The sequence below is a fragment of the Lepisosteus platostomus genome, chromosome 13 (genome assembly GCF_059453375.1).
Source record: "Lepisosteus platostomus isolate fLepPlt1 chromosome 13, fLepPlt1.hap1, whole genome shotgun sequence".
Taxonomy (NCBI): domain Eukaryota; kingdom Metazoa; phylum Chordata; class Actinopteri; order Semionotiformes; family Lepisosteidae; genus Lepisosteus; species Lepisosteus platostomus.
The window spans coordinates 17,835,801-17,853,074 of record NC_142623.1 but is presented as its reverse complement, the minus strand read 5'-3'; the positions used below and the strand labels follow the sequence as shown (position 1 = coordinate 17,853,074).

General features: G+C 47.7%; 2 protein-coding genes and 1 long non-coding RNA gene across 3 annotated transcripts; 1 reads left to right on the top strand and 2 right to left on the bottom strand.

Annotated features, from left to right (window-relative positions):
- Nucleotides 1–363: 363 nt before the first annotated feature.
- Nucleotides 364–6,004, bottom strand: LOC148650140 (uncharacterized). The gene is made up of 3 exons (XM_088603651.1): nt 5,656–6,004; nt 4,878–5,292; nt 364–2,079 (listed from the first exon to the last, which is right to left on the bottom strand). The coding sequence occupies exons 2-3, from the start codon at nt 5,107–5,109 to the stop codon at nt 1,814–1,816; spliced, it is 498 nt and encodes a 165-aa protein (XP_088459777.1). The 5' UTR covers nt 5,110–5,292; nt 5,656–6,004; the 3' UTR covers nt 364–1,813.
- A 663-nt stretch (nt 6,005–6,667) lies between these two features.
- LOC148650139 (uncharacterized) lies at nt 6,668–13,362 on the top strand. Its single transcript, XR_015926038.1, has 3 exons — nt 6,668–7,041; nt 8,215–9,794; nt 10,231–13,362. It is a non-coding gene; the product is annotated as an uncharacterized LOC148650139 (long non-coding RNA).
- A 1,017-nt stretch (nt 13,363–14,379) lies between these two features.
- Nucleotides 14,380–16,935, bottom strand: LOC148650138 (inositol 1,4,5-trisphosphate receptor-interacting protein-like). Its single transcript, XM_088603645.1, has 2 exons — nt 16,747–16,935; nt 14,380–16,251 (listed from the first exon to the last, which is right to left on the bottom strand). Exon 2 carries the CDS (start codon nt 16,247–16,249, stop codon nt 14,444–14,446), a length of 1,806 nt encoding a protein of 601 aa, XP_088459771.1. The 5' UTR covers nt 16,250–16,251; nt 16,747–16,935; the 3' UTR covers nt 14,380–14,443.
- Between the last annotated feature and the right edge of the window lie 339 nt (nt 16,936–17,274).

Here is a 17,274-nt window from a genome sequence, read left to right as displayed (position 1 = left end):
CAGTCTGACACGCTCGAAAGGTGTGTGAAATGGACAGGGCCTCTTGATGCAATTGTGGAACAGCTGGGCACTGTGGTACTGTGATTGTAGCCTGGCTCTTGGGTGTCAGTTCAGCTCTCTGAGGTGTCGATTAGACAGCCTATCTTGAGCAGGTATTGTTTGTTGCTGCTTTTTAACTGCCTTAATTGGGCCACTTCCTTCAGCTGGTAATATAGAGACATACAAAGCCATGCTGGTTTGCAGCACTACAGGGCCTGATGCATACGCTCATTCACTCCTCACACTGTCTTCTCACATGGCTGCCATTCCCAGTTGCTCAGACAAAACCATTAAGACCTGTACAACATTGAAAGACAATAGTGGTGTGATTGTACATGACAGTTTTACCTTTAATTTAAAAAAAATCTATTGCATCAGAAGGGCAGGTTTGTGTCATTTGAACTGTTCTGGTGAAATTCTCAGCTGCTGAGCTTTTTTTTTCCATACTGTTGTTGCCGACTACCTTACGATATATATCTGTATGGTTCTTGAACGTTTGCACCAGTTACAGTTCAAATGCCATTAAGCTTTTAGAAACAAATTGAAAATCACATAAAAAGACACCTTACATGAGTACTGCAAATATTTTACACTTACAGGTAAAAAAACAACACATCGCACTTGGCATTCTTTAGGAGTTTAGAGGTTTTTTTTCCTAAACTACTGGTTACAAGCTGTTTGCTACACTTCAGTACTAAATTCCTGAAATGGCACATCCAAAAAGATCAGATTGCCTAAAGCAGGTAAGTCACACAATGTTGTGAGTCTGCCAGGATCCTTTAAAAGCTGGGCCAGCAGAGATGGAGGTTTTAGGTTTCCCAAGTGCTTCCCGAAAACACTTTGGTTTTCCTTTTCCAAGTCTGGTAGAGCTTTTTCTCTTCTGAGTTCAAATGCAGCGAGTCCTGCGGGTTTTATTTTTGCCAAAAGCAGAATATTGTGCCCCAATTGGTATGGTTTATTCCAGTGGCAGTCAAGCACATAGGAGTCCAGGGCGGAGAATGTGTGTCGAGAAACAGCAGGTGGGACAGTCAGTGTCTCTGCTCGTAAGAGAGCATGCCCCTGTTTAAAGAGTTTTGATTTAAATCGACTTAATGGTGGTTGTTTTGATTAAAAAGGTCACGTTGATCACAATACATTTGTAACTAATCTATTCCCCCCTCTGCCTGCTAAAACGAGCAACAAGCACCTCTTATTAGATGCGTGATGTGCTGCTGCTGCTGCCTCTTGGGTGGCTGTTGCTCAGTGGTTGGTGGCTCCCTCCGCCAGTTCTGTCCTCCCAGATCACGATCTGACCTCGATGGACACATGCGCTGGTCCTTGATGGCCGAAAAGGGGGCAGTCCCAGGCAAGGGGGTTTCAAGGATTGGTGGGGGGGGGGCAGGAAGGGAGGGGCGGGGGACTGACTCTTCCTCGGGTGCTTCTGGCCCCTCTCGTGGCGGTTCAGGGGGGTTGAAGTTGAGACTAGCTGTGGCAGATCCCTGAAGGTGGCTATGATTGTTGTTGTTTTGTTTTTCCAGGAAGCTGGAACTAATTGCAGGTGAGTGATCAGGGACGTAGTGCACTGAGGCGTGGAGGGGCTGAAGGCAAGTCAGTGTGTGTGCTTCCTCACAGTCGAGTCACTCTCCAGGGTGGGGCGCTGGCGAGGATGGACAGCGTGGGGGATGGGGGGGGGGCTTTGGTTGCAGGATCTTGGCTCTGGAGGGCCGCTCGGGGGGCGGAGTCTGGCAGGGGGCGTATCTACGTGTCCCTGGGTGTGTTCTGTCAGGGGGCGTGTCTACACGTCCCGGGGCAGGGTGAGGCTGCGGGCGGGGCTGTAGGTGGGGCTGTGCAAGGGGAAGAAGGACGGGATGTAGGAGGGCAGGAGGGAGGGGCTGGGCTCAGGGCTGTGGTCCGAGGACACGGGGATCTGGACGTCGTCCTGGTCCCACACATGGAAGGCGTTGGTGTGGGAGGGGGCCAGCGGCGTGGGGATGCGGGTGGGCGTGATGCAGCTGAGATCGTTCTTCTCCAGCTCCTCCTCACTGGGGCCCAGGATGCAGTCTGCAGGGGTGAAGGAGGAGAGGGTTTTGGAAGTGTGGCTCTCTTAAGCTTACTGACGTGGTTCTGTCTGCATTGCCTGCATTTTTCTCTCCTTATGTGCTTTCCAATCCTGCACCATAACTCCTTGGTTCCCACCCCTGGTCCTGGTGGCTCGCACACCTGCGGAGCCACAGTTGAGCTAACAGCTTGCTCAAGTGGAATATTCACAGTTCCTTTCTGCATCGTTTGGGATTTTTGGTTGCAGCAAAGACACACTTAAAAGGCGATCATTTGCACATAATAAAACAGCTCAAATGAATCCTACTGTTATGTCAGTTAAGGGTTTGATTGTATAGCAGAGTTTGTTTGGCTGGAATGAAACGCAGCAGGTGTGTGGGCAGCACCAGGATTGGCTATCTCTGGCATAAATTACTGTTGTAAAGGACTGTGCATCCTGTCTATTGAGCCCAACATATTTTCCTACACCAGATGGTTGAGGCCCGAGAACTGAACTTAAAGAAAGAAGTTGTGCAAGAGACCCATTAAAAAGTGCTACAAGTCATAGATGTTTCCCAGTTCTCTCACTGCTCCCTGCCCACCCTGAATACACAGCCCCTGATACAGGAATGATACTGAACCATCCTGTGGGAGGTATTTACACCAGGGGCTTGGGGTCTCTGAAGAGTGGGGAATAATATTATCTGATTGGGTTCTGCTCTTCCAGACGTGTACCAAGGTGACCTCAAGCTCTCCTAGTCTCCCACTCTTAACGAATCATTGTGGTGTCGGTCTCTGCCGTTCTTTTAAAGCGATTGCTCTATAATCCGTACTTTCCATATTGGAAAGAGTTGTTGGGGGGGGGTTGTATTTGTCTTGATGATGCAGGTCTTTGTGCGACTGTTGTCTTGCGTAATTCCAGCAGCAGCTGTTTGGATAGGAGTCCCTCACTCTGTCTGTGAGCTCCTTTTTCCTAGATGGTTTCTGTCTGACAGAGTCAAGCGCTTTTCCTGATTTCGCCCTGCCTACATCCTACATCCTAATCAAATTGTGGTTTTCCAGGGTCCTGTATAGGAGGACAGGACACTGTGTTCCTCTGATCAGGGGTACCCCACTGCAGTCCTGGAGGCCCACAGAGTCTGGAGCTTTGTATTCCTGCTTGGCTCTAAACGAGTCCCTTGAGCTAATTATTGCCCTAACTGGGGTAGTTGGACACCTTTTGGGCAGGTGGTGATTTTGGAATGACTTACAGGACTTGCTGGACTGCAGCTCTCCAGGACTGGAGTTGGTCCAGCACTTATACACCTAGAGACAGTTCGCAAACACTCCTGGAGCAGAGGCTGCCTCAGGAACAATCTTATACAAAGGACTCCAGCTGGACAATCTGTCCCTTAAGGCGGAAGCAAACCGTTTCATTCAGTTTTATGTATTGGCGATTGTTTACTTAGAAGATGACCTTATTCGGGCAACGTTCAAGGAACGTTCACAAAACTTACATTAAGTGTTATCTTTGTACCTTTGTTTCTTATAGCAATACAGGAACCGTTTCAACGGGTACTTCTAGTTGTCTCGCCGTTTAGTTTTGCTGGACCTACCTTTATCGTGTTCATTTAAAATATTGTTTTAATTTTTAGCCCGTACATTGTAGACTGAGAGTGCTACAGCGTATTTTGTGTGCAACTGCGAAAACAAACATTAGACGTCCGGGGATTTTTTCTGATTTTTTTTATCTTGAAAAACATCCAGCAGCATGGTTTATTTTTAATGCTTGTTTGTTGTTGAAGGAAATGATTCAGACTTGGCTTCGGGAATCGTATTTAAATTACCCGCCCCCTAGATAATTTGTTCAGGTCGGTGAGTGATGAAATATTTATAAAACTATTTGGGACTGTTGTGTTCAACTCTGCTGTGCATTATATATACCTTCTGTTCATTTACTGTAGCCCTGTACTAGAGTCATTATTTTATTCACATAACTCTTCGATATCTGTGTTATTACAGTGGTAAACGTGTGGTCCGCAGACTTTGGTGGTTGATCAAGAGCTTTTAAAATTCGTTCTTGTCCAGAAGACTCGCTCGATGATGTTACCTCAGACTGAGGCTTTTTAAAGTTGAGAGTCTACCTGAAACTACCTGGAAGACCTGCTTTGACTACAACAGGATGATGCATTATCCTCTAAAAATGAGTAGCTAAATGATATACAGTAAATCCGTTGATACATCTCGAAGGATTCCTAGAAGAATCTCCGGAAGACTTCCAGGTCCGTTGTTCTGCGATTCTGTCGCTTAAATTAAGAACAGTTGGCAAAGTCTGACACGTCTATCAGATGATCTCACGACGTACAAACAACAGATATTGGTAGCTATTTCAAATTGCAAAGATGTTTTTTTTTATATAAATCAAACGCGTTCTTTTAATTGCTTCTAATTTTAAAATGTTTTCATTCTTAAATTACGCTTTTCCATGCAAAAACGCCTCATTTAATTGTTGTGGGGCTTCGTTTACAATGCTAAGCAGTTTATAAATTTAGGATACTTTGTTTTTTTCCAATGAATGTCTATACTAAATCGAAATGTAGTTATAATCTCCGTTTTAATAAGTACTTGATTCTTATTTGTAAGATTGGTGGTCTTAAGACACTGTTTTTCAATTCTTAAAGTTAAAGGTTTCCTTGAACTGAAAACTAACCATGACGTCGAGAAGCTGTCTAAAATCCCATATACTGTATCACACTTTTTGGGGGGAGTTGTTCAGAACGCGCAATTCATTTTTGTCATCAGGGTAAACCCAGTAATAACCAAGAACAGACCAGTCGAATTACCTGCGAGGTCGTGGGCGAGGTCCTTGATAAGGTGACCCACGATGGCGTACGCGACAGCCACCACTACCAGAGCGGCCATCAGGAGATAGAGCACCGCTTTAGGCAGTGGGATGAGGTCCCTGGGCGTCGGTTTGTAGTCCTTATACAGCGGGTCGTTGTTGGAGAAGGAGTACTGAAAAGCGTGTCCCGCCTCATCTGTGATGTTGAAACTAGTGATGTTAGTAGAATCCATGGTTTTCCAGCTTTTTGGTTGATATCCTCCGTGGTTCTGTCCTGATTCTTTCAAATTCGTCAATCGTGAAGCTTTTCCCCCCTCTCCTAGACTTGTTGTACTTTTCAAGCCGCCGGGCTCCTCAACGTGCTCAATGTGTCCTCAATTCCAGCGCTGGCGATGCTTGTTAAAATTATTCTGAAGCTTGGGCGAAAGAAAATAGTCATGAGATGAGCATTTCAACAATGGCAAAGTAACCATCGTTAATTTTAATGTAGACCTTTCGATTTGGTGGGTACACACGAAGTTCTGTAAAGAGCAACGGCTTAATCCCCTGTGCATACTTATTATAAACGAGAAACATTTAAGATAGTCAGCCCTGCCAAAACATTAAAGACGTTCGTCATCACGAAACCAGCATTCAAATGTCGAGATGAGATTATATCCCCAAACTGGAATATTTCTGGGGTCTATATTTATGGGAAACTAAACGTTCGTTTCACGTTGAATAATGTTCTCCGGAGGTGACTAACGGGAAAAAGTTAGATAAGAATATATAATACGTACCTCGACCATGAATGAACAGAGGTGGCCGTTCTGGAGGTGCTGGTTTAGTAATAGGTTAGAAAATGTCTCCGTCGAACCCCATATTTGTGTAATAAGTGTCAGCATTCCTGAGAAAAATGTCCATTTGAAAGTTCTTTTTCTGATCAAAGTGACGATTTCAAGGTGAGCAGTTTAAGAGATTAGATTTACTGTGGGCTCAGAATAAAAACTCAATTTGATAGCGAAGGTTCCTGCCCAGAAAGTATGGGACCGTGTAAATTCCTCTGCACGCTTCTCATGAGGCTGGGCGGAGCTGTCCTTGGTCCTGACAGGTGCTGGCATAGCTTATAACTCCGGGAAAGGGCAGTGTTTGGTCTTTCTTAAACCGCCTACGTTTCGTGTTGTTAGCGGTTCTCTCACGGCTATTGGTTGCTGGAGATTGAAGTCATTCCCAGTCTTGCCCCATGTTTCAAAACAGTGATTCTGTCAAACTTGCCTGTGGAGCGAAGCTGCATTTATTACAAAGCGAAATGGATCGCGCAATGTAACTTTATGTGCAAACAGCTTGAAAAAAGAGCTGTGCCTTATAACGATCTAAAACGGAAATAATAAATGCGTAAAAGACTACATGTAGAGAACAAAAGACAAGTATGTGCGGCAGTTGTGCAGTTTTATTACGGTTAGATATGGCCACTCGCTTAAGGGCTTGAGGTATCCGGTGTCTGCAAGCGGACACGGTAAGGCACTAAAGATCAAACAACGAATTCGGTCAGGAACTAGCCTGTTTGGTTGGTAGTTAGTTCCAACCAAAGATCTCAGCCAGCTGTTTATTCAAAGGAATCAGGATACTGGCTTCAACAATATGGCTGGGTAGCTTGTTCCACGCTCCCACCACCCTTTGGGCAAAGAATGTCAGGTGACAAATGGCTCTGCTGTTGGGTGTGTTGGAGGGACATGTCTGCACTATGTTCTATGTACAGGGGCTGTCTAGGGAGAGCTGTGTTTTAAAGCATTTAGTAATTACGAATTGGATGAGCATATGCTGTAATACAAAATGACAGATTTCAAATAAAAAAAAAATCAATGACAGATTAGAATTCTTAATAAAGACTATAAAATGTAGATCTTACCTTGCCCAAACTGTGATATCTGCATGAACCACAGCCTTTTTGCATTCGGCTTGTTCATGACAATATCATCCATCCATTTTCTTACTGCCTTATCCAATTCAGGGTCACAGGGGTTCCAGAGCCTATCCCAGCAAGCATCTGGCACAAGGAAAATTGTCCCTGGAGCCAGATAACCTCCCGGTACATTTTTGCACTGTGGGAGGAAACTGGGGACACCTGGAGGAAACCCATATGAACACGAGGAGAACATACAAACTCGACACAGACTGCACCCCAGGTCTGAAATCGAATCCAGGACCCAGCACAGTGCCACTCTGATGCCCAAACCGATAAGTGGTCATGATGCTAAATCATTGTGAGAATGGTTGTTGGAGAGCTTGAGAACCAAGCAAGAAAGACGTAATGGGAATGCATTGTGGTCATGAGCTGTGAGACTATCCCTTTCATGCAGAGATGAGCCCTAAAAATTGTGCTCATTTGTATTTGGCCAGGAGGTGAACTGTTGGGAATTTTCTGCGGGGAGACAGGTTGATGGGATGATCAGGGAGAGGGTTGCAAGAATGGTCAATGAGAGGGTGTTCTGGACAGAAAGCTAGGTTATAGTTGGGCTGCAGCCAGAGCCCATTATCATTGACACTAACCCAGAGAACTGTCTGCTCCTAGTTTCAGGAGGAGGCTGATGACAACATAATATGAGCCCAACTCTTGTCAGTCTCTGTCAGGCACCTGGTGCCAGTCGGGGGGGGAGTTGTCTGCAGAATGCACCTTCTAGCAGCTCAAGCAGTGCAGCACCCATTGCAGAAAGCAGTTTTTGAGCCACAGTGAATGGATGCCCCTTTCTGCTCTGCTGTCCTAACTACTCTGTTCAGTCCCCATCCTGACTAGGACTGGAAATGAGGAATTCCGAAATTAATAATCTCCATCTTCTCTTATTTGCTTAAGGTATTTAAAGTTTATGAAATCCCCATCTCGACCTACAGAATTTGGAATGATCTTGCGTAGTTATAGATGGCTATGTGTGTCTCATATTGTGTGGCACACAGCTCTTTGCATAAAGAAGAGCCACTGATTTTAATTCCCAAAGGCATCCTTGTTTAATTGTCAAGGTTTGGACTGTACTGCGTGTTCTAGGATGAGCTCAGAATCTGCTCTAAACAGTTCAACCTACTGTTGAATGACCCCATTTTAAAATAAAAATTGGGGTCGAGAAAGCTCTCTGACTTCCCTGTTCAAATGCCCCTCTTTCCTTTCCCTCCTCTTTCCTCTCTGTAGCTGTCCTATTTTTGTCACGTCTTTTTAATTTTAGCTTGACTTTGTTTATTGCTCCTTGCGCTGTTGTCTGATGACAGGCTGCGCATTGATCGTGGCTGTGACAGTGCCAGCTTCCAGCTCTTAAAATGGAAAGTCTGCGTCTCCTTGGGTTCTCATGTTTTGTTGTATGTTCTTTCAGGGAGACTACGAACCTGGAGCACTGATGGTTAGCCCTGCATTGCATCAATAATCGCCCGCTGGCTTTCTCCTTTGTCATCAATTGTCCACGTGCTAGAGCAGAGAGACTACGCTCATTAAGAAATGGGGGGGGGGAGTTATAGTCTTTTCTCAGGTTCATGCTGCTTTCTTGCTGTGAGTATTAACGGTACAGCCAAAGAGGGTGGCAATTAAAAAATAAGCAAGAAATTCAACAACATGTGTAAAGAATAAAATTGTACAAGAATAGTCTTTTGGAAAAAGCGCAAGGGAAGCAAAAACAGAATGAGCAAATATAGGTCCATCTTCTCCCCCCAGCACAGCTCTTGTCTTGCAGAGATATGATCATGCAGGGCTCTTTTATTCTAGTCACTGTAGCAGAAAGTACAGCTGTCTCTGGCAGGAAGGGTGCTTACTTTGCCCCTGTGGCTCATATGTCTGCGGCCAGGCTGTGGTCTCTGAGCCTGTAACGCTTCAGCCTATGTCTCTGTCTGGAAGACTGAGCTATTCTAGAGTTTGCAGTCCAGTGCCTTTTCCCTCTGTATTGTGCTCCAGTGGGTGGGGAAGTTCTGTTTGTGTTCGAACGCTCCATAGGAAGAAGGAAATGGGGAAAATGAACAAGTGTGCCCAGTTTTGATGGCATCTGCAGAGCTGCCGTAAGGTCTTGTCCCACCCCAGCTGATGATAAAGCCACAACATTTTTAAAAAGCTCGGTAAGTAACTGAAATGTTTTAAAAAATGCAAAAGCGGGCCAAGCCTAACCCCGCCCCCCTGTACAGCACTGCTAATATCCTGGTTGGATGGTCTTTCCAGTTAATTTGGTCCATTAGTGTCCTTTCACCAGCTGTGCCACCAGAGTCCTACAACTCTCCCTGTTTTTGAAGCACTTATTTCCTGTCTGCAGTGAGCGAGCAAGTCTGGTTGGTAAGATGGTGGTAGCCTGAGTCTGCTGGCTGTGTACTCCAGTTTTATTCCCCTTGTTTCTTGTTTTGCGATGAGATCTCGTCTGTGCTGCAAGAAGCCCCTAGGAGTCGGGCACAGGATGCCCTGCTCCGGGGATGTTCTGATGAGCCACAGGCTGTGGTTTCACAGGCGTGAGATGGAGGCGCCCGAGGGAAGGAGGGTGAGAGTTTTCACTGAGAAACTTCACAGTTGTCTCATATACCCCCCACACCAATATATCACCCCCTCTTTCCTGGGGGGGGGCTGAGGGTGATGAAAGAGGAGGCCGCGTGCCGAGGCAGAGCTCCCGAACTGAGACAGCCCTCCTCCTCCTCTCCCTCCTAACACAGACAACGACAGCCACACAGAGGAGCAAATAGGCGAGCTCCTTCTGGGGTGAAATTAAAATCTCCATTTCTGTGGGAATTTCCGCCTTCCCCAGTCCCCACGACGAGGAGAGGAGGATGTCCAGGTGGCTCCTTGAAGCCGTCCATCCTGTGTCACCTTCCACGCTCTCAGGAGCTCCCTGGAGGAGCGGCCGCCCAGGAAGTCACAGCGGGTCCAGAGCCAAGAGCTGCCCTTGCTGGCTACTTGCACCCATCGCCCCCTGGTGGCCCTTAGGTAATTTTGCAACCTCTCTTGGGTGGGGGGTCGAGGTTATAGGCAGCTCCCAGGTGTTACGTCCTCAATATGGGTCAGTCTAGGGGAGAATGGGGACTAACATGAGCCAGGGTTTAACGACTGAAATACACACAACTACGTGCAGGATGGTGGAAAACGCCAGGAAGTGAAAAAAAAACACGGTGATAAGTGAACAAAAAAAATAACTACACTATTCTACAACCCAATTACCCGCTAAACCTGTGTCCCAAGAAAAGGGTGGCAAAGCCGAAGAAAAGTCTTCTGGAAGCTGTCTTTCTACCCTCTACTAAACTAAGCTATAACGGAAAACTACAAAAAAACCAAACATGGCTGCCACAACAATCCCAAGCCTACACCACAGCTGAGAAAACAAATCCGACACATCTCACGTTTTCGCTGTTTCTTCTTCTTACAGCTCTCTTCAGACACCCTCTCAGGATGTCCCGTACCGGCATTTAAAACTGGACCCTTCTTTTCAACCAATCCAGAGACAGACTTTCATTGAGGGATACGCCTACCTCCGATAACAGATTGCCGCATGGGAGGGGAGTGAAAAAAAACAAAGAGAATGTAACACCGGGCCCGATAACCACGACTTCTGGGTCATCGAGCCCAGTCTGCCTTTGGGCCAAGTGGCCGATTAGCATCCCCTTAGTACTGCCATTGAGCAGTGCGTGCTGGGGTGTGAAAGAGTTATCAGTGACACAGCACAGCCCTTTGCCTGGCTGGAATCTCATGCCCAGACCTAAGAAGGGGTTTGATCAGTGGGGTGCTGCTCTGCCCTGCTCTCCGCGGTCACTCCGGTCTGCAGAAGGTACCTGAGCAGAAACCACCCTCACTGCAGTGTTATACAAACCCCTTCTCTCTCTCTCTCCCTCCTCACATTGAACTCCAGAGGAGGTTTATTTATAGGCTCTGGAAAAATGCTCTCACCGTATTATTATTCCTGTCCATTAATATGATCCAACGCCTCCCAGAGCTAAGTTTATCTCTCCATTTAGAGATTATAATCCTTTTCGCATCAGATGGGCATCGGATGGGAGTTTAGTTTGTGCTTTGTCTTTTTGTGTGGGTGTGGGTGAGTGTCTGCTTGAATAATTTATAAATCCTGAGGTGGGGGCCAGCGGGGGATTTTGAACAATGTGTTTCCAGCCAAGCGATTTAGAGGTTGTGTAACCAGGACTGGTGTGGGAGGAGGGGGGGAAGCAGTTCAGTGTTTCGGCCTGTCGGGCCTTGTTGCCAACAGCGGCATTGTCTTGACTTCAGGAAAATTCAAAAGTGTGGCTTTTAAAGGCAGAAAAAAAAGAGTTTTCTGCCGTGGGCTCTCAGAAGCTTTGAGGTGGGGCTCGCAGCCGAAAGCGTTTTTTAAGTGAAATTTCGAGAAGGCACGCATCCCACGGCTCCAATTTGGAGTTACCCTTGTTCTGAGCTTGAGACCTGTGGGCTAAATTCACACATCCTGTGAAGATTTAACGTCCCTTCGCTTGATTTTTCTCACCCTTCACCCTGGTGGAATGCTGCCGCTTCTCTAATGACAAAGCTCCGCATCTCTCCACAGAGACCCTGTCCTAATGTCTCTCCACCACATTGTGCATCACCTTGAGAGAACCTACCTCCATACACCTGCTGGCTTTAAACCACTCTGCTTCCTTACACAAGCCCATCGGGTTATTTTTCTGCCCGCTGGCATCATTACTGTCAAAGGCCTTTGCTCAGGTGTGAAACTAGCTCCCCCTTTTTTCAGTCTCCACCTCAAATCCAGTTCAAGTTTAAAATCCGGGTATAAGGACAGGAATATTCCGTTTATTCCCGTTTTCCCCTCCTACACAGTCACTTTTAAAGTTTTACCTATATTAGTTTGCAATGGCGGGACAGTACGGCGGCACAGTGGTTAGTGTTGCTGCCTCGCCCTTGCCTCACTGGAGCCCTGGGTTCAATTCCAGACCTGGGGTGCTGTCTGTGTGGAGTTCGCATGTTCTCCCCAGGTTTGCATGGGTTTCTATCAGGTTCTCTGGTTTTGTTTCACAATCCAGACACATACTGGTACCTCCCAGAAGAAAAACAAAACCCAGGGAGAACATGCAAACTCCACACAGACAGCACCCCAGGTCCAGAACTGAGCCCAAGGCTACCCACTGCACCACCATGCTGCCCAGATTACAAAAGCCTCTGAAAAAATTGGCAGGATCATAAGTGCTGGTGTTATTTAGATAATCCACAATTCACCTGCAAGACCTTTTGCTGACCGGGTTAAACCTCCTATAAGTGCAGAATTCTTAGAAGCATTGATGCAGGGCCTACAGATTGGCACAAAGTGGACCTATGACGGACCGCTATTTTACATAACCTGCACAACGTGTAACATTGTGTCATCCCATTAGAGCTCAGCTCTTTCTGGCTGGACGTATTAGTCCCCTAATTCGTTGCCATCCTAAACAAGACTCAGAGGGCAGTAAAAATAGCCCCGCCCTAGCACTGCAAGCCAAAGTAAGTCATTGAGTTCAGAGCAGCAGGGAAGCAGGCTAATTCTTAATGAGTGGAATTTCTGATCTCAAGATCCCCAGTTGGTGTCAAGTGCAAGAAGGTTAATCTGTTTTTTTCCACGAGCTAGAGCTATAAATATCCCGGGATATACTCAGAATACCAGGAATGGCTGTATCTGGCATGACCTTTTTAGTCTTTTCTTGATTGATATTATGTTTCCATACTGGTGAAGGTCGGGAGGTCTTTGGGTTCCTCTCTCCTCCAGGGGCTCAATGCCCTGATCTCTGCATTGTGACTCTGATTATACTGTGCCTTCATGGGTTTGCTTTGTTGTGTTCAGTTTATTTTCAATGATTTCCAGGGACAGAAAGGGCAAGGTTGGCTTTTAGCTTGTCTTTAGCCTTCGTGATGCTTAAGCGAATAAAGCGTAGAACATAAGGGCTTGGCTATCTTCTCAATACTGCTCTTATTTTTTTAATTTCGGCCACCCGTCTTAGTTTCAATGATTGCTAATCTCTCTGATATCATGCAATGGAAGATTTTTTTTGCCTAGCTGGGCCCGTCATCCTACTTTCAAGAGTAGTAGTGGATGAATACCCCAATCAGGCCCCCCCAACATTCTCTGGCTAGCATAACTAATACAAGCCCCACAACACGGAACGCATGCACAGCAGGAAACCGCTATCTGGTTTTCCTTGCTTTCATATCCCACTCTTTGTATGCCTCCTCCCAGACAAACAGCTGCTTCTCGATACCAGGCAAAATGAGATAGATAGACAGGAAGACTGGTGTACAGGCAGAGAGAAGACTGGTGGACTGGCAGAATTTTCACCTCTTTTCCAGCTGCTATCCAGTGGCCTGACCTGCTGGGCCTGGAAAAGCACAACAGAGAATGTTATCGTTGCCGTGGTTAGTTTTGCTGTTGCTACACTACCATGCAATTAGGCTCCAGCTGTTGTTTTTTTTTGGCGACGAGTATTCGGAGATGTCCTGGCGGGGAAGTCGAATGAGAAGTCCCACAGGGAATGAAGCTGCTGCACGCCACACTGATTTTTCAGTTCACGTCGGTGGCTCTTGGTTAAATCCTTTACAATTTAGACAGCCACCTGGGTCTGGCCGGTGTGAAATTTGTTTTTGTTTTCGTTTGTGAGCTCTTGTAAAGCTCCTCTTACTGGATACTTGATGCCTTTTCCCTTCGCAATGGCCTGGAGATGGACGCTGGGAATGGGTCATGGTGGAACGTTCTGGATTTCATTGGAAGCTGCCAGTTGAAAAGCTTCAGGAGTCGGGAGGCGCAACTTTCTCTTTTATTATATTGCATTTTTAATGAGAGCAATCTGGAAAAGTCTTCATATGATCATTGTTTACACCTTACCTGGAACTTTACGTAAGATTTGATCTCCCCAGAAATGAAGCTGAGAAAAGCTGTTTTTTCCTGGTGTGGTGCGTCTCAACCTGAGGATTATCCCAAAAGGAAAATGAGATACCAGTCCGTGACGGGACACCCGCAAACAAGCTCAGAGGGACATTGTAACAAAACCAATTAACCTGCCTGACATGTCTGTAGAAGGTAAGAGAAAATCCATATTGGTCTGTGTGGAGACCACATGCAAACTCCACACAGAAGGATTTTGGATGCCAGAGCCCAAGAGAGCAATGGAGCCGCAGTGCTACTGTAACGGAACAAGCAATAGATTTATTCCATGCTGAAAAGACAAGAAAGAAAACACAATGTGGAGCCTTCTTTGGGTTCACAGTCGAAGTATTGTGCTTTCTATCTTCTCTTTTCAGCATGGAATAAATATATTACTTGTTCCTTTGCAGACTACACATCCTGCCGCAGCTGCCCACCTGAACTTCTTTGGGCTACTGTAACTCCACCTGTGCCACCTTACCAGGATTAAGATGATGATAATATATTTCTCCTCATAAATGCCATCAGGAACTTCTGGACAGACAAGGGAGAGCAGTAAGTGAGCCTGGCAAGGGTCTGATCTGTAAATCAGCCCTAATATTAAAAAATGATTAAATTAAACAAATGCTAATACAGAACTGATTCAAGAACCACAAGAGGCAGAGACTCCTTCACTTTTTCTAATGCAAAATGTATTGAATGCTCTCGTGTTCTGTGGCTCTGGATGTTGTTACAGGTTGGACCTGGCTGTGCTCCCATCTGGAACGGGTGAAGCGGCTTCTGGGGTGACATCTGCAGGGGCCGGCGCGGCCGCCTCTGTGCCCGCTCCCTGGGCGCGGGGGGCGGGGGGCTCCCGCGGGCGGGCGCTCAGGCCGATGTCTCCGAGCCGTTCGAGGAGCCGGCGGAACTCCGTCAGGGCCAGGTTGCGGAGCGCGTGGTCGTCCTGCAGCGCTCGGAAGAGATTGAGGGGCGGGGCGTTCCGGAAGATGGAGGGGAGCCCCAGGTGCAGGCACAGGGCCTGGTTGCCCACCACGAAGTGGAAGAGCCGCTGTTTGTCCAGGCTGTGCTGCAGCATGTACAGCACTTCCCGAACCCGGCCGGACAGCTGCCCCCCGGCCCAGCTCTCAGGGTCGCCCTGCGAGAAGAGCACGTGCAGGAAGGCCGTCTTGATGTGGAAGGAGCTCAGGAAGGAGGATACGGGACCCCTGGAGCTGTTGGGCAGGGGTGGGGCGCAGCCTCCTGTGCAAGAGGCGTGGATGTAGGCCAGGATCTGGAGGCAGCGCATGTGACAGCTGTCGGGGGGCAGCCTTTGGGTCATCTCCTGCAGAAAGCGGGCCTCATAGACGGCGAACCACTGGACCCAGTGCAGGGGGGGCCGGAACATGGGCCCCTGGGTGACCAGGTAGACGTCAGAGCCTTCCAGCCTGACGGCCGGCAACACGTTCACCCAGAGCGCCTGGCCGGAGCCGTACTCCAGCCGCAGGCGGCAGGGGCAGGCCGCCTCACTGAAGAGCAGGTTGAAGTTGGCCTGCTGGGTCCAGCCCTTCCTCAGCGCCGCCCCCAGCCACTGCAGCATGCTGGTGGGGTCCAGGTGCTCCCCGGAGCGCAGGCCCTCTTCCAGCAGGCAGTCCAGGCTGTCCTTCCTCTCCGCCGCCAGCCTGCGCACGTCGGAGCCGGGCGGGGGCGGGGGCCGACTGGCCCCCATCACTCGCACTCGGCCCTGTCCCAGGTGCTCGGGGAGGGCCAGCCAGGAGCCGGGCCAGAACCCTTCCCCGTAGCCCAGCTCCACGCGGAAGGACAAGCCCGCGGGCGCGCTGATGGCCACCAGCACGTCGTACACGGGCTCCAGCTTGCCCCCTCGAACACCCCAGCCCTCGAACAGGCTTCCCACGCCCACGCACTCCTCCCTCAGGACGTCCATGCCTGCTTGGCCAAAGCCCTTGGCTGTGCGGAGGAGAGAGTCCACTAGGCCCCGTACAACACTGCCGGCGCCCCACACGGCCCCGTCCCTTCCAGCCTGGCTCACTTCAGCCTTGTAGAAGGCCTGCAGGGACTGGACACACGGCCAGGGCGTCCGCTCCTTCCTGTGCTCCTCTTCCCTGAACACCACCCTTTTCTTGCTTTTCTTCTTGACATCTCTTTCTGCCCTCCTCTCCTCCTCCTCCTCTACCTTCTCTTCCTTCACCTTCTCCTCCTCCTTCTTCACCTCCTCTTTTTTCTCCTTTTCTTTGGGTCTAGGACAACGCCATCTGAGTACAAACAGGCCCAGGATCAGAGCCCCAGCCAGCGTCCAGACCAAGGGTTCGGTCGCCCAGGCTCCCGCCATACTTAAAACGTCAGCCGGGATGGTCTCGGTTTCTGCCTGGAGGCTCAGGCGGTCGAACTCCTCGTCGAGCCGCAGCAACATCTGCTGCAAGAACAGTTCACGCTCCCTGTTCTTGTCCACCAGGGCGGCGCGGCGCACTCCATCCCCCACCTGCAGGGGGCTCTGGAGACCCCCGCCCAGGATGAGGTAGCACAGTACCAAGATGGACATCCCTGCAAGGCCAAGAGACGGAGGCGTGAGACAAAATAGAATCGACATACCCAGTCACATGCTGGCGCCGACAGGATCTTTCACATAGAGGTAATGTGTAACACAACAACAGTCACAAAATGGAGCAGTCTCAAACACTGTCACAAGTATCTGAGCATAGAAAGCACAGAGCCATTTTATGGTGTATTATTTCATTCAAGAGCGAAGGAGGGAAGAGTCTCTGGCTATCACGTTTTTAGTTAAATGACTGAAGCTTACTGTAACTAATACATTTACCTTGCTTACTGTTAAAACTTTTTTTTCATTCACATGCACATAGCACAATGTCATGATTGTTGAGTCAATAGGACTGAGCACATGTGTGTAACCAAGTAGTAATGTGATAAGGAAAGGGAGGACTTGACATTGTGGCACAAGTAGATAGACACAAAATAGCGGCCATCTTAATCAAAACTGTAAAGGAGAAACAATAGACTTTAAATATATACTCCACTTACCTTAAACGTGTCTTACGTTTCAGAGTCGTATCATCTGGTCAGAATGGAAGTATCGTTTGTTTCTTAATTTGAATAAATATTAAATTCTGTATATAACTTTCAACCAAGAAAATAGCCTCCGAGAAATGTTGATATTTGTTTAGATGTGGGTGTTGTTGGTGTTTTTAATTCGTCGCCCGGGTGTTTCTACAACGTACGGTAAAACGGAACACTCACCCTTTGTGACTTCATCAAAAGCGTATCCGCTTTGGCATTAAAAAAAACCTTGCATGAAAACATAGAATACTGTAAAGCTATCGCACCTTATATACTATTTTACGTAAAAAGAAGTGCAAAATGACACTTGTAGAAAGTCCGTATTGAAATCGTCTTGCATATTTTACCCCATACTCCTTCCATGAGACTTCTCTTTTCAACGTGGTCTTCATAGATACAAGGTTACTTAAGAAATAATGTTACATTAATCAAATGTCACCGGTACCTAACAAAAAAGAATAAAAAATAAATACAACTTTACAAAAAAAGCGA